The following is a 17291-nucleotide window of genomic DNA, read 5'->3' as shown; positions in this document are numbered from 1 at the left end:
ACACCCTGATATTATTCTTGTAACGACTTGATATGATTATTGTTCAAAACCCTTATAGTAACCATGTTGATTCATATCCTGATTACCTATTGTTTCCTTTGGATATCTTGAATTCTCGTTAACCTTATAAGAACCTTTATGAACTCCCTTGCGTATTGTTTTGATTAACCTATATACTTCATTGTAAACCTTATTCTGTAGTGATTTTCAGAATTGTTCTGAATCCCTAACTTACGTATTTGATTATCATTTGATCTCGACCATAGTATTGATCTTTGATTACTTTTGATTCATTCAATTCTTTTGAAACTTGAAATTGAACTTAAGAATGAGTTTCGACTTGAAAGAGTCCGAATGATTTCATATTCTTGGTAATGATAAAATGAACTTAGTAAAACCTTTCTTTTTCAACAGAAGGTTTTCCAAATGAATTCCTGATGGATTGGATTGAGACGTAAGATACTAGTGTGACTAGTCTAGTCATATAAGAGACTAGCGGGGCTAGTATAGTTTAAGGCTTAAATTATGCCATAGGTACCTTAACGACTAGATGGAGGTCGGTACAGGCTGATCACCCGTATTATAATTTATGAAAGTTAAAGTAGTCCAATCAAGGGTTCCCTATCACTTTATAAAAAGATATTGAATACTTTGCCTTAGCAATTGCTTCTTTGAAAATGAAATGATTTTAAATGATTTGAGAAGAGTTGATTGTGTTATTGTTTAACATACAGCTTTGAGAACCCTGATTCTTGTTCTGATATTGTTATCAGTCATATAATTGATTCTCAGAGTTGAGTAGATTATTGCTTTCCACTTGAAATATCCTTGAGATTCCGTTAATGATTTGTGATAATGTCGGCTTTCATCCTATCTTGAGCACTGATTCTTGAGAGCCCTGATTCATGAGAGTCCAAATCTTTCTTCATAACCTTTTCATAGCCCAAAGACAGAATTCTGCCACCTAGAGAAGTAAAGTAGTTAGCCTTAAAAGCAATTTTGGTTATTTGATATTGTTGCATTATATAATTGTCATATAGTTACTTGATGAATTTTTTTGCTCATATATTTTGCTTTGTTCTAACCATGACAGTTAAGCGAGAAGAGGGGCAGGCTTAGGCGCACTGCTTGTAAGAGCGTACCTAGTGGCCCCTACTGTGTCGTAGGCTTCCAAATGCCAGAGCAGGTAGTACCAGTTGTGTGAGTAAGCGTTTTAGCTGAAGAGTTTGTAAAGATACAATGAGTAATCTGTCGGTTCCAAGTCGGAATCGACTGTGTAAATTAAATATTATTTTGGGTTGTATTATATATTATCTGGTTGGTAGTTGTAATCTTTTCTCAAACTTAATCCTGTTAGATTCTATTAATAGTTAATCGGGGTTTATACTTATTTAATGTTAATTTAATGGTGTGTGAGTCCTCATTTTCTAACTCCGAGATTGAGGGCGTCACATACACGATTCAGGGAGTGGAAGAAATTTTGCAAAAAATTAGGGGCTCCTACATTAAAATTCTTAATATGTATTTAAAAATTTTCATATTCATTTTATTAATTAAAAAATTCATTTTAAATTCATGTGATTCTTATTTTATTTTGTATTTAAATTATAAATACTTATTAATTAAAAATAATGTTTAAAACTTGATACAAAACAAAAAATAATAAATATTAAAATTTATATAATTTTTTGATAAATATTATATATATATTTAATTTTTTAAAGAAAAATAAAGATATCCCGATTACCCAATGCTCATCGCTTAGATTATAATTATCAATATTATTTTAATAACATTGACTCTATTTGAAAATTACCCTTTTGATAAAAAATATAATTTTTTGAATCAAATTAAAAATTTGATCAAAGAAATTTACTAATATTAGTAATTTGTAGTTCGTTTTTTGAAATAATTTTTTGATTCCAAAAAATTAATCTTGAAAAAATTACTTATAAGAGATTTTATATAATATAATAAAAGAATTGAAATATCCGAATAATTTTATTAAAATATCTAAATTTACTCTTAAACAACTATTTCATTTGTTAATTTCAGTCTCGTTCCTTTGCCCCCTCTATAAAATTCCTTTTCCCCACTCTATTTTCCCTCCCCTCACTCCACACAGTCTCTCCCAGGCATAAACAACTATACACACATACATATATATTATTATATAGAGTGAGTTAGAACACTTGGCTAGCTCACTCTATTTCACTACAATGTCAGCTTGTTGCAATGATGATCCTCGCATCCTTCACATCAAATCCACAATTCGTGTTGTTCCCAATTTTCCCAAACCAGGTTTTTCTTTATTTTTCAAAATTTTAAATTATTATTATTTTTTGAATAAATAAATGTTTACATATGTATGTAAGTTTGATGGGTTTTTTTTATTGCAGGGATTATGTTTCAAGATATAACTACACTGTTATTGGCTCTGTTGACGGAGGAATCTGGTAACAACAAAGATTGAGGTTTTTCGCCGGAACTAAGATCTGTGACGGTGGTTCTTTACCGGAAACTTAAGCGGTGTGTGGTGGTTTATAGTTGTTTTAGGCTGAGATTGATCAGAGTAAGTGGTGGCTCTCTTATCAGCTCTCAACTTCTTACCCTCTCAATGTGCCTACGTACCCTTTATATAGGGATCAAGCCTGACGTAGTTCTCGTAGAAGAAGAAGTCTAATGCATTGAGACTTCTTACTCCTAAGCCCAATAGAAGCCCATCCAATATCCATCTTCTGCTAGCTTTAGGAATGTCCAACTATGAGGCCCAACCGCAAAGGCCCAAGGCTCATCCGTAATCGTAGGACTTCACGGATAGTGCATCTCCCTGCGCAAGGATAACACTCCGCTACAGCTATCTCCCTTGATTAACGAATGCAGGTATAGCCACGGTTCACCCCAAATGCCAGACGCGTCCCTGTCCCCCGAATGAGGATAACCCACCAGATAGCAGGACAGGTGATCCCAAGCTCTTGGGTGCAAAGTGCAGGATGACTCCAAAGTTCTCCAACGAGGACACCCATTGAATACAAGAACAGAGCTCCCAAAGCACACACCAAGGTAAACCCCACATCCCCAACGAGGACACCCGTTGAATACAGGAGGAGGCCTTCAATCATCAGGCATACCCCTGGAGGCCTTCAAGCTTTTCACGGACATCCCCCTCCTTGACCGTCTCAAGAAGGGAATTCTTCAAAGAGTACCTGCAACAAATACATTAGTAAAAATACCTCTTCATTGCTCCTTTCCATGCGTGCTTTGTCCTGAGCCCATCCTCGAAAATACATCTACCACACAGAGGACGCGTCTTGAGACATCGGACGCGTCCTGACCCTCATAAAACCTGCATTATCTTTCCAACAACTACTCCTCACAACATTCCATAGAGACAGGACGCGTCCTAATCCTCTGGACGCGTACCCCAACCTTCATTGCTAAAAAACCGCAGTTGCTAGATACCTCCATCGTGGTGGACGCGTCCTACAGGCTTGGGCGCGTCCTTCCTTTTGCAACGCCGAGTTTGACTCTAACCAGCCCGCGTTTGACCCGAGTCTATCCAATGCCAAATTTTGGATATAACAACTACCCCCCAAATTCCATTTGCAGTTAAAAACAAAATTGGAATTTCTTTTCAAGCGAAATTTGGCTCAAAATATATGGACGCGTCACGACGGGAAGACGCGTCTTAACTTCACCCTCTGCATGTGGTGCGCAGCTGTCATCCTTAGGGTCATCCTTCTTCTATAAAAACCCTAGTTGCACCACACCACCACTACCATCTCTTTTTCTCTCTCATACAACCGCCATTGCCACCTTTTCAAGCAGGAGTTTCGAGGTCCAAATTCCGGTGATCTATCCAGCCATTTCCCTACTTCTTTAGCTCAATCCAACCGCCAACTCATAAGGTATACAAATCTTCCTTTACCTTCTTATTTAATTAAGTAAATCGAGTTTAATGAGTAAAAACCCGTTCATATGCTTCAAGTTTCCATGCACCATTCTTAGCTCTCCTTGTATGTATATGTGTATATATCTGTAACTATAACATATTTTGCTTCCCTGATCTCCCAACTACATGTTTCTAGGATTTCATCATATTTCCCCCAAATAATTAACAGTCGATTAACATTCCGCTATTATAATCATGTAGGACGCGTCTTTCTGTTAGGGCACGTCCTCTATTTTCTAATTTAAGACATGTTCAAGTTGTCCCAAACAAAGGTAACATAGGACCAAAGGTTTATTAGGACGCATCATTGTAGCACACCCCCCCTGCGGTAGATTTTCAAAACGCGCCCTCCAAATATCCTTCCATCTTTCTTTTCCTTTTCTTCTCTCCCTCTTTTTTTTTTTTAAAAAAAACATGGACGCGTCCTCAAATTGTTATTTATTCTTTTGCAGCTGGAGGACGCGTCTTCTTCTTCACCATTTCACCCGTTTAAAGCACTCAACAAGCGTATTGGAACCTATTCCCCACACCTGATCTCTTTTAAACCCGACTTTCCCAACATCCACAGGACGAATTCCTTCCTTAGAGCAGAAAGACGCGTCTTCTGTTCCCTTAAATCAAAAACCTCAATAATGTCCAATTCCAGTTCTGACTCCATGGATCATGTTCCCATACTTTCAAGAATGGAGAAGAAGGGAGTCAAAAGGCAAAGAACTCCGGTTCTCGATACTAGGGCTGCCATTGAAGATTGGACAGACGACGAAATTGTTTTAACCACAAGCCAAAAACCCCAAAAAATAGCCATTTCAGGCGAGGACGCGTCCTATTCCCAGGACGCGTCAAATTCTCAAGGCTCGGCTCCCTCTCAGGACGCGTCACCTCTCAGCGTGAATGAATTCGAAAGGAGGATTCCTGACCCCGAAACGTATCCAGTATCCCCTCAGAAATCAGACTCCCCTCTGGAACATTGGAATCCCTCAGATGTTGAAGTGGACTGTGACTGGACCAGGCTTGACACTCTAACTGAGGCAGAGAAGAATGCTAGAAGAAAAAGAGAAGGCAAGCTGGCATGCGTAGCTCTTGACTCGACGGCAACCGATTGGGAAATTCAATGGCACATGAAGTACTATGACATGGAGGGAATCTGGGCGCGCCCTCTTCGAACCATGAGGCCGCACATTTTCAATGTCGGGAACCAAAGGATCCCCAGAATGGTGCTTACCCCAAAGTTAATTTCTTTGGGTGTGGGCGCGCCTTTGCATCCATACATTAAGAAAATCTTAAAATGGTACGACGTAGCTCCAGTCCAATTATCACCAAATTCATACAAACTAGCTTGGGCTCTGTTCATCATGTACCATAACTTAAGGCTGGGCGCGTCCTCAATGAAAGAATTCAGCTTCTTTTACAGCATCAGGAAATCAATTCCCGGGTACCACTTCCTGGTAGTCAACAAATGGTTGAACAACAAGGGATTCAATGAAGGTAAAATTAGCCACGAAAGAGACTGGAAGGAGCCATTCTTCTATATTTATGATGTCAAAAGGACACGCGTTCGCTTTAACTTGGAACCAAGTGAGTCCAACATTCAGGACGCGTCCCCTTTATCAGGGCGCGCCTTTTCTTTTATACCCCTTTCTTTGTCTTCTTTGTTGTAACCTATCCTCCCTTCTCTTAGATAAAAGGACCCAGAAAGAGCTTGCAGGAAAGAAGAAGAAGAGAGCAGAAAAGGTGTTACAGTATGCTGAAAAACATTTCAACCTCAGGGACATGATCACCGAGGAGAACTTGAAGAAAATAGGAGCTTTGTCCCCAAGAGTGGGTTCCCTCTGCAAATTTCGAGATTTCCACAATGGGAAACCTATCCTTACTGCTTCTGAAAAGTCCAAAGGGTTCCAAGCCACAGAAATTATTCAGCCAGACATCACCAAGAAGGTGGATTTAGAGCATGGTAAGAAATCATTGTACGTACGACGCGTCACGGCGTTAGGACGCATCGTATTTATGCTCACTTTTTCCCTTTAATTTTAGCATAATTTATAAAAGTTACTTCATATATGCACTATCACCTTGGACGCGCCCTACCCCCCGGGCATGTCTCCTTATTATAGAAAACGTCTTAGGTAAGACGCGTCATACTTTTAGGACGCGTCGTTACCATACATTTATTTATCTTTATGTTCATTTATATCTGACATGCACGTAGTCCTTTATATCATGAAATGGGCGTGTCCTACTTTTAGGACGCGTCTCCTTGTACCTAACTAATTCCTTTCAATGTTTATATTACAGATATGGCCTCACTCCCCAAAGGGTTCGCAATTGGGGCTTCCAAAAAACTAAGGGCAAGGAAACAAGCTCCCATAAAGGTTGATTCAAAGGCAAAAACCCCACCTCCTGCTGCAACTCCTTCTCCTCCTCCAAAGATAATAGAGACTCCCGCGTTTGAAATTCCTGAGGAGGGGGAGGACGCGCCCTCGAAACGCCAAAAGATCATTCCTGACGATCAGTCCTTCGTTCTTAGATACCTGGGCGCGTCCTCTGTTGGGGATTTTTCAGAGGATGAAGTCAGAGGCTGGACTTTCAGAACAGAGCAACAAACAGAAAAAACCATGGTGAAGGCCGCTGCTGAGCTTCACCTTCATGCCAGACAGAGTGCCAACATGGCGGCAAGGCTCAGGGCGCGTCTTGCAGTTACTGATACTGCAAAGAGCCAGGCCGAAGACAAGGTCAAATCTCTGGAAAAACACATTGCCCTGCTTACACAAGAAAAAGATACTGAAATCAAGCGCCTGGAGGGAGAGAGGACGCGTCTAGAAACAGAAAAAGCTGTTCTGGAAGGCAATGTCTCTGCAATGGAAAAACAAGTGGACAACGTCATCACCTTGAACTCCACCATGCAGCTGGAGCTCGACATCCTGAATGATGATAGGCTGCATGGGTGGACAGAAGAGAAAAAGCTCGTTTACCAGCACGGCTTCCAGGCTGGGTTTGAGGAATGGTGCTCTGGGTTTATTGCCAACGACCCAGAGTATACATTCTCCAAGTTTGATGCAGATACCCAGATATGGGTAAACGATTTCAGGGTAAGGGCCGCAGACTCCATCAAAAACAAGAGGATTTTCCTAGGCTTAGAGGAGGAGGACGCGTCCCCTGAGCCTGCTCCACTCCAAACTCAACCTCCCCCTGCAAATGACCAGGACAAGCCCTAAGACGCGCCTGTTGCCTAGGACGCGTCCTATGTTTTTCATGTACTTTTTCTAAACTATCCTTAAAGGCGCAGGCCCTTTAAAGCCTTGCAAATTGTAAAGACTATTTTTGAACTTCATCCACTTGCACTCTCCTTTTTTTTTTACATGGGCGCGCCTCATACTTAGGGCGTGTCTCCTTTGATTAACTTATTATTTTTACTCCCGTCAAGCAAATATCCATTATGGGCGCGTCCTCTCTAGTTGGACGCGTCTTTGTTTGTCTTGGAAAGTACATGAACACGACATTACACTGTACTTGTGTGTTTAACCAAGGCACAAAGCACGACGGGGCGCGTCCTAACTGTTTGACATGCCTTAATGTTTTCTTAAAAATATTTCATCTCAGGGAGGACGCGTCCTTGGTAGGGACTTGCTTTTGCTTTTAAATCATGAGCATCAACCAATATTTACTTGGGCGCGTCCTTGGAAATAGTACACTGCCTAGTTACATTTTTACTCAAGTTCTATTGATCCTTTTAGCAGCCACTACTTCAGTCAACATCCACATAGAACTATCACTCAAGACGCGCCTCACCTTTGATCCAAAATACATCATCCTTCCCGCAGGACGCGTCTTTGACAAGCACTTTTTCTTTTTTACTTATGTTGTCAATATTATAGTAACATTCAGTCCAAAGGAGCATCAACCAAGATAACTTGGGCGCGTCCTTGGAAATAGTACATTTTTCTTGTGTTTCATTCATATAAAACCCTAGATTAAGGCGCGTCCTACGCTTAGGACGCGTCATGAGACCAAGCAGTTTGAGCAAATATATTAGATTTTTGTTTGTTTCAAAACTTTATTTATAATGCGCTCTGATGTCAAAAGTGCACCAGTCCCACGACTACTATGCTCTGTGGGGAAATTATTTCTGAAAAATGACCCTTCAACTAGTCCCAAAGTAAGTGGTACATGCACCACCCCCCTAGGCTAGGAGGAATTTATTTAATTCTAGCCTATAAACTGAGCATAAATCAAAATGATAAAAGAAATATGCAAGGGGCCAAAGCCACGCCTTACTGGTAATACTTTCGGAGATGTTCCGCATTCCAAGCTCGCGGAATTAGCTTCCCGTCCATGTCTTCAAGGTGATAAGTCCCCTTCCACAGGATAGACTTTATTCTGTACGGTCCTTCCCAATTAGCTCCAAACACTCCATGTTGGGGGTTCTTTGTATTTGGCATCACTTTCCTAAGTACCAAATCCCCCACCTTCAGCAACTGTCCTTTTACCTTCTTGTTATAATACCTTGCGACGCGCTGCTGATATGCTGCTAGCCTTAGCTGAGAATTTTCCCTCGTCTCCTCTAAGAGATCTAAATGAAGCCTTTGATTAACCTCAGCGTCCTCTTTCCCGTAACAGTCTCTGCGAAGTGATCCCGATCCAACTTCCACGGGGACCATAGCTTCGTAACCGTAAGTCAGCATAAACGGCGTTTCTCCCGTAGTAGATCGCGGTGTAGTGTTGTATGACCACATCACCTTCGGGAGTTCTTCAGGCCAATTCCCTTTACGTTCCTCCAGCTTGGTTTTGAGGGTATGTTTTATTATTTTGTTAACAGCCTCTGTTTGTCCATTGCTTTGAGGATGATAGACCGCCGCAAACTCCTTCTTGATTTTTAACTCCTCACATAGCTGTCGCAACTCCTTGCTATCAAACTGTTTCCCATTGTCGGAGACCAGCTTGTAAGGGATTCCAAACCTACATACAATTGAGTTGAAAACAAAATCTCTGATTTTCTTTGCGGTGATAGTAGCCAGTGGCGTAGCTTCCGCCCATTTAGTAAAGTAATCGACCGCAACCACTGCATACTTGACGTCTCCTTTAGCTTTCGACAATTCTCCGATAAGATCGATTCCCCACATGGCGAACGGCCATGGGCTTGCCATAGGCGTCAAGAGTGTAGCCGGCATAGACGAGTAGTTTGCAAAGCGCTGGCAGCGATCACATGCCTTGACGAAATTTGTAGCATCTTCTCTCATTGTGGGCCAATAATACCCTTGACGCAACACTTTCATTGCCAACGAGCTACCCCCCGAGTGATTGCCACAGATTCCTTCATGCACCTCTCTTAGGATGTAATTTCCTTCTTCTTCTTCAACACACCTGAGTAGAGGTTGGTTGAACCCTCTCTTGTATAGGACTTCATCGTATATCACATATCTTGCGGCTTGATAACGAAGTCGACGAGCCATAAACTTATCCTCGGGTAGTGTTCCCTTGCGAATGTAAGCTAGAATGGGCGTCATCCATGTTTCCTTGGGAGCTTCATCCACTTGCATAGTTTCTATCTCTGGGATACTCGGAACCTCCTGGATTTCAAGAGGGATGGATCCTAACAACACAGCCTCTTGTTGCGACCCCATTTTTGCCAAAGCATCCGCATTACTGTTTTTCTCCCGCGGAACGCATTCCAATCTGACTTCTTTGAACATTCCAATCAGGCGTTGTACACATCTCAAGTATAATTCTGTTCGCGGGCCTCGCGCTTGAAATCCCCCATTCACCTGATTCACTACCAACTCTGAGTCACTTCTTGCAATTAAGTTTCGCACCCCCATTTCCAGAGCGATTTTCAGGCCATTAATCAGCGCCTCATACTCCGCATCATTATTAGTTGCATAAAACTTGAAATGAATTGCACTCATCAGGTGGTGGCCTTCCGGAGATACAAGTACTATGCCCGCACCTGCTCCTCCATTGTTAACCGCCCCATCCACATGCAAGATCCACCAAGGATGTGGAAACTCCTCCAAAGACTCCTCAGCTTGAGGTGGATATAGCATCACCAAAGCTTTGTCATCAATTTCAGAATCAAATTCCAACAAGAAATCGGCTAAGGCTTGTCCTTTTATCGCTGTTCGAGGCACATATTCTAAATCAAACTGTCCCAACTCCATAGCCCATTTCAGCATTCTGCCTGATGACTCCGGTTTGTGCAGGACCTGTCACAGTGGGTATGCTGTACGAACTTCGACTCTATGGGCCTGAAAATACGGCCGCAATTTTCTTGACGCAAGAATCAGGGCATAAACCAGTTTCTCCATATTTGTGTAGCGAGTTTCAGCGTCGTGTAACCGCTTGCTCACGTAGTACACTGGTGATTGCTGCCCGTCTTCCTCTCTTACCAGAACCGCACTGATCGAATATTCAGACACTGCGAGGTACAGTATTAGGTTTTCCCCATCCAATGGCTTTGACAACATGGGAGGATGCCCCAGTTGCTCCTTGATTCTTTTGAAAGCCTCTTCACATTCTGACGTCCATACAAAGTCTTTCCCAGCTAATCTAATCGCCTTGAAAAACTCCTTGCATCTATCAGACGACTTTGAAACAAATCGATTTAACGCGGCGATCCTCCCAGTCAAACTCTGCACCTGTTTCACATTAGTGGGTGACTTCATATCCAATAATGCCTTGATCTTCGCGGGGTTGGCCTCAATTCCCCTGTGATTGACAATGAACCCGAGAAACTTTCCCGATTCCACGCCGAACACACATTTTTGTGGATTTAATTTCATACGAAACCTCCTCAAAATATTAAACATCTCCATCAGGTGCTTGATATGGTCAGTTGTCACCTTAGATTTCACCAGCATATCGTCCACATACACTTCCATGGTTCTCCCGATTTGGTCTTTGAACATCATGTTTACCAGCCGCTGGTAGGTCGCGCCAGCATTAATCAAGCCAAAAGGCATTCCTATGTAACAGTATAACCCCCTGTCTGTAATAAAGGATGTATGTTCTTGATCGGGGCCATACATCGGAATTTGATTGTATCCGGAATATGCATCCATAAAACTCAACAACGCATGCCCTGCCGTCGCGTCAACCAACTGATCAATTCGTGGCAGCGGGAAGCTATCCTTGGGACAGGCCTTATTGAGATCCGTGAAATCCACACATGTCCTCCACTTCCCATTCGGTTTCTTCACCAGTACTGGATTTGCAAGCCATTCGGGGTAAAACGATTCTTTGATCAACCCCACTTCCAACAACCGGTCTACTTCTTCTTTTAATGCTATCGCCCTTTCTCCACTTACTGGGCGACGTTTCTGACGTATGCCCTTGCAATTCGGGTGGATATTCAAACAGTGACACATTACTTCCGGGTCGATCCCTATCATATCTGAATGACTCCATGCGAAAACATCGAGGTTTGCAATTAGAAAGCGGGTAAGACCTCCTCTCATCTCCTCATCCAACTGAGATCCCACTTTCAAAACCTTGCTTGGGTCATTTTTATCAACTGGAATAGATATTGTGTCTTCGGCCGGTCCCGTTTTTTCGATAAGCATAGGGATCCTGGGATCCAAATCGAAATCAAAGTCTCAGGGGTCTTCAATTCCCACTTTTTCATCTGAGGGCGCGTCCTCGTTTGGAGGAGCATCAACCTCAACTTCATTCAAGGGCGCATCCTTCTTTTGAGGAGCATCAACCTTGCAGTTATCGCCGAGACCTTGCAAAATCTCACTTCTCCCTTCCAACTTTTCCCCGTTAACCTCTTTCCGCATGATTCCCCCTGTGTGACTCGCCACCACTTCTTCTACACTACGGATTTTCGAAATACGTCCCTGCATCACAAAAGAGTTCCCAGAGGTATTGGTTTCTTCCTTTCCGGGGTTTTCAACAAAATAGTGGGCATGGACCTCTCCACCCGGTTTTGTATGAATATCTTCTACATCTTCAACTGGGAGACCTTTCCCTTCATACCTTCTTCTGCGAAATTCCTTGACAGCCTTGTGATAGCAGTCACGTGACTCATACTGTGACCCTCTCAGGCTGCCAACTCCGTTTGGCGTCGGGAACTTTATCATCAAGTGGTGTATCGAGGTTATCACCCTGAACGCACGCAACCAAGGTCTGCCGACCAGTACGTTGTGCGCGGAATCCTGATCTAGCACCTTAAAATCTATCATTTGAGTAACCGACAAAGCCCCTTCCCCAAGCGTGACGGGAAGTCTGACTGAGCCCATAACTCTCACTGCTTCCCCCGTAAAGCCATAGACGTGCGCATCTTCGAAATACATGTCACTATCTGGGAAACCCAGCTTTTTGTAGGTGCTATAGTACAAGATGTTTGTAGAACTCCCATTATCCAGGAACACTCGATGTACGTTCATTGCCCCAATAAGCATGGTAATCACCAGCGCATCGTTGTGAGGATGATGCACCCACCTAGATTCTTTTTCCCTGAATGTAATATCAGCGGACTCCCCCTTAAAGACCTTCGGGGGTCTATCTTCCAAGCTGTGGATGTTAGTGAGCGGTGGATGTCGCGCTTCTCTCGCGTTTCTTTCAAGTGCTCGATTACTGTCACCAACAAAAGGGTGTCCTCCAAAAATTGCCCTGATGCTGCCGGCCCTCTGAAACTTGACCTCCGCCGTTTTCTCAACATCCTCCGCCCGCGGGGGTTGTCTTTCATCTTTACCCTTGTCATCAAGTCCCCTGCGTCGCTTCACCTTGTCGATCCACTCTCCTAGGTGTCCAGCCTTGATCAATTCCTCAATCTCATCCCGCAAGTGACGACACTCGTGGGTGTCATGGCCAGTAGACTCATGGTAGTCACAGTACTTCTTTTTATCTCTGCTTTGCCATGAAGTTAGACGGTCGGGCTTCTTGAAGATTCCCCTGTCCTTATTTACCTCGAAGATATGATCAATGGACGCCGCCAGCGGGGTATAATTGCTGACTCTTCTCTCGTAGTTCGATGGTGGGCTCCATTCTCTTCGCGAGCTCACAGCGTTTACCCTGTTAGGGCTTCTGGCGTTTCGCCGATAACCCGGACTTACAGATCTGTCCCTTCTCTTGGATCGCCCCTTGGAGTTATAGGTATCATCATTCTTTTTTGTTTCTGCAAGCGACTGCTCGATTGCTTTGAACGACTCCGCTTGTGCGAGCACATCTGCCAATGACACTGGGTCTTTCCCTTGTAGGTGTTTCCAGAAATCCGTCCCCACACGCAACCCAGCTATAAGCAATATTTTCAACGTTTCGTCAGTTGCACCCCTCACCAAAGTAGATTCTGCGTTAAACCTCTTGAAATATGAAGTCAAACTTTCTCCTTCCTTTTGTTTCACATTAGCCAGCGTGGTAACAGGTGGTGTGTACTTCACCGCGGCTTGAAATTGTGTCAAAAACAAAGTTTTCATCTGTTCCCAGGATGTAATTACACCTGGACCAAGCTTTTGGAACCACTGCTGAGCACCTTCTCTGAAAGTGGCTGCCAAGAGACGGCATCGAGCCAAATCAGGTACTTGATATACATCCATTTCAATGTTAAAACGCCCCAAGAACTCTACAGGATCAGAGTTCCCGTGGAAACGCAAGTCGTTGGTTGTGTTCCGATATCCCGCGGGCAATTGCGCCTCCCTCACAACAACAGCAAAAGGAGAAGGAGCTTGCGCTGTCGCCGTTACTCTTCCTCCCTCAAGATGGTTGAGTAACCGCTTGAGGTCGTTCACATTAAACGTCCCTACCCCAGGAATGGTTTGAACATTAGGCTGCTGGGGTTGCTCTGCGACTTGCTGAAATTCCCCTTGATTACCCCCCGGGTGCGGCGGAGGATCTCGCCGCCCCTCACCTTGAGGCTGCGGCGGTGGCATATTACCATTTTGGTTCTGAATGTTTTCCCGTACACGAGGTTCATCCTGACCGTGTCGCGGAATTTCATCATTATTCTGCATTCTTACTTGAGTCCGCCCGCCGTCCGGGTCATGAGGACGCGCTCCAGACCCATTACCAGTAACGCTGTGAGAAGCTACGGGAATAACAGCGGGGGCTTCTCCAGCGGAGTGCGCGCCACCTCTCCTACCATTGTAAGGGGCTCTTCCGTATTGATATCCCATTCTTCCTCGTCCATTCCTCTGATATCCCCGGTAGAAATTCCCGGGCCTTCCTCGCGGAGGGGCACGCTCGTGCTCGCGGTGCCGCATCCCGTCATCCCTTTGGAATGCGGGGGCACACGCGTCGTATCACGGGGCCTCGCTTCTCCGGCGTTTCCTTCCTTTTGCCATTCTACCAGCAACATCCTCAAATCGTCGTCCTCCAACCTTATGCCAAGCCTCTTCTTCAAGGTTGAAAGATCCCTTCCTTCCTCGTCTTGGCTTTGAGCGTTCTCCACACGGCGACGCTCGCCCATCGTACGTCCAGACCTATGCGGGTGTGGCACTACCTGGTTGCCCAGGTGAGGCCTTTCTCTGCCTTCAGTGTCCTCGTCCGCAAGCTCTACAATAGGTTCTACATCGTCAGAATATTGCAAACGCCGCGGAGTGATTCGCGGGTTATCCCCGCTCCCCTGGGTATCTCCCTCAACTACAGGGGCTTTCCCCAAGGCATGACCGTGACGGGGGAAACGACGACCTCTCCTCGTCCTTCGACGCTCCACCGTGTTCAGTCTTGAGTTAAAACTGTTAAGAGTATCCCCCATGCGATATAATTGCTCCAATATATCAGTGTTGCTGATGAGAACTGGAGGTGTCCCCCCCACATCCGGAGCCCTTGGTGGGTCCGCCATGTTTCTGGGAACGTAGGGTTCGTGGCGAGTATAACGCCCCCCGCCTTCCCCTTCTGACCTGCTGTCACTTCCATCATAAGAACTTCCATCACGATTGTAAGACATCTTTTCCTCCTAAGATTGCGACCTTAATTAGCACCCCTCCTTCTAGCGCCAATTTGTTGACGGAGGAATCTGGTAACAACAAAGATTGAGGTTTTTCGCCGGAACTAAGATCTGTGACGGTGGTTCTTTACCGGAAACTTAAGCGGTGTGTGGTGGTTTATAGTTGTTTTAGGCTGAGATTGATCAGAGTAAGTGGTGGCTCTCTTATCAGCTCTCAACTTCTTACCCTCTCAATGTGCCTACGTACCCTTTATATAGGGATCAAGCCTGACGTAGTTCTCGTAGAAGAAGAAGTCTAATGCATTGAGACTTCTTACTCCTAAGCCCAATAGAAGCCCATCCAATATCCATCTTCTGCTAGCTTTAGGAATGTCCAACTATGAGGCCCAACCGCAAAGGCCCAAGGCTCATCCGTAATCGTAGGACTTCACGGATAGTGCATCTCCCTGCGCAAGGATAACACTCCGCTACAGCTATCTCCCTTGATTTACGAACGCAGGTATAGCCACGGTTCACCCCAAATGCCAGACGCGTCCCTGTCCCCCGAATGAGGATAACCCACCAGATAGCAGGACAGGTGATCCCAAGCTCTTGGGTGCAAAGTGCAGGATGACTCCAAAGTTCTCCAACGAGGACACCCATTGAATACAAGAACAGAGCTCCCAAAGCACACACCAAGGTAAACCCCACATCCCCAACGAGGACACCCGTTGAATACAGGAGGAGGCCTTCAATCATCAGGCATACCCCTGGAGGCCTTCAAGCTTTTCACGGACATCCCCCTCCTTGACCGTCTCAAGAAGGGAATTCTTCAAAGAGTACCTGCAACAAATACATTAGTAAAAATACCTCTTCATTGCTCCTTTCCATGCGTGCTTTGTCCTGAGCCCATCCTCGAAAATACATCTACCACACAGAGGACGCGTCTTGAGACATCGGACGCGTCCTGACCCTCATAAAACCTGCATTATCTTTCCAACAACTACTCCTCACAACATTCCATAGAGACAGGACGCGTCCTAATCCTCTGGACGCGTACCCCAACCTTCATTGCTAAAAAACCGCAGTTGCTAGATACCTCCATCGTGGTGGACGCGTCCTACAGGCTTGGGCGCGTCCTTCCTTTTGCAACGCCGAGTTTGACTCTAACCAGCCCGCGTTTGACCCGAGTCTATCCAATGCCAAATTTTGGATATAACAGGCTCCAAAGGCTTTCAAGAACACTGTGGATATGTTTGTTGAGAGATACAAAGACAAGAACATTTCTGTTGTTGCTGGTAAAAATTCCTTCTTTTTCTTTTAATTTACTCTTCTTGGAGTTCAAGTGTAAACATTCTATCTTTTTCTTTTTTAATTTACTAATTTCTTGGAGTTTCAAGTGTTAAAATTCAATCTTTTAATATGTAATTTACTTATTTGTTAAGAGTTAAGTGTAAAGATTTAATCTTTTTCTTTGTAGTTTAATAATTTATTGGAGTTCATGTGTAAAAATTCAATCTTTTTCTTTTCAATGTACTAATTAAGTGTAAAAATCCAATCTTTTTATGTGTACTTTACTATTTTGTTAGAGTTAAGTGTAAATATTTAATCTTTTTCTCTGTAATTTAATAGTTTATTGGAGTTCAAGTGTAAAGATTTATCTTTTTACTAATTTATTGGAGTGAAGTGAAAAAATTCACTCTTTTTTTGTAGGTAAATTATTTGAGTAGGGTGTAAAGTGGGGTTCCTTTTCTCAAAAGTGGGTCTTTGTTGTTCCAGTTAGAATGTGTATCATGTTGCAAGTATTATTGTGTGTACTCTGTGTTTGTGTCTATTGATTATTATACATTTCTCAATTTTTGGCTACACATACAAATTTACATAGATGTATTTTTATTTTTTAAAATTTGTTCTTTAGGTATGTGACATAGGAATTTATAGTGTCACAACTTTTTGACTTTTTGGGGGAGATTTCAGTGTTAAATTGTTTTGGACCCCAGTGTCGTCGTTGGGTTCAATTTCATATACTACATTGTCTTGAATCTAAATTTGCATATTTTTTGAGTGAGTTTTTTATGCTCTCATTGAGGTGACTATAGATTTACAGACTTTATACTGATTTGTGTTTGTTGGGTGGGTTTAGTAGTAGTGGAATGTCTTCTGGATTAGTTTATTTTCGTGAGGATTATGAGAGGCAAAAAGTATTTTCCGGGCTTGTGCTGGATTTAATTTTGGGTGAATAATGGTGGTTAGTGATGCATCCCACCTTAGGTGGACCCACTTGTGTAATTATGGGGTCTTGGATTGGCCCTAATTCTTTTGATTCCATTAGTTTATGATTTCGGGTCATGGAATGTTCCTGGATTTATGATGAGTTTTGAGTGCCATTTGAATTTTCTGATATCAATTTATTGCTGGAAAGATTTTATCACAAATCTGGAGTCCACTGTAAGTAGTGGCTTTCTTTGTCCTCTGTACCCAAAA

The 17291-nt window shown here is 43.4% G+C and overlaps 1 protein-coding gene across 1 annotated transcript in view; it reads left to right on the top strand.

Annotated features, from left to right (window-relative positions):
• The first annotated feature begins 2083 nt into the window (after window positions 1–2083).
• LOC141679101 (adenine phosphoribosyltransferase 3-like) overlaps window positions 2084–17291 on the top strand; it is a 28207-nt gene continuing 12999 nt past the window's right edge. Inside the window, exons 1-3 of the mRNA XM_074485589.1 lie at window positions 2084–2301; window positions 2400–2434; window positions 16030–16105. Of these exons, the coding sequence (XP_074341690.1) occupies window positions 2220–2301; window positions 2400–2434; window positions 16030–16105 (193 nt within the window). The 5' untranslated portion in view covers window positions 2084–2219. The remainder of the gene's footprint in view (window positions 2302–2399; window positions 2435–16029; window positions 16106–17291) is intronic.

Source organism: Apium graveolens, chromosome 8 (genome assembly GCF_009905375.1).
Source record: "Apium graveolens cultivar Ventura chromosome 8, ASM990537v1, whole genome shotgun sequence".
Lineage (NCBI taxonomy): Eukaryota > Viridiplantae > Streptophyta > Magnoliopsida > Apiales > Apiaceae > Apium > Apium graveolens.
Note: the sequence above shows the minus strand (reverse complement) of the source record. Positions and strands in the feature narration are given on the sequence as shown.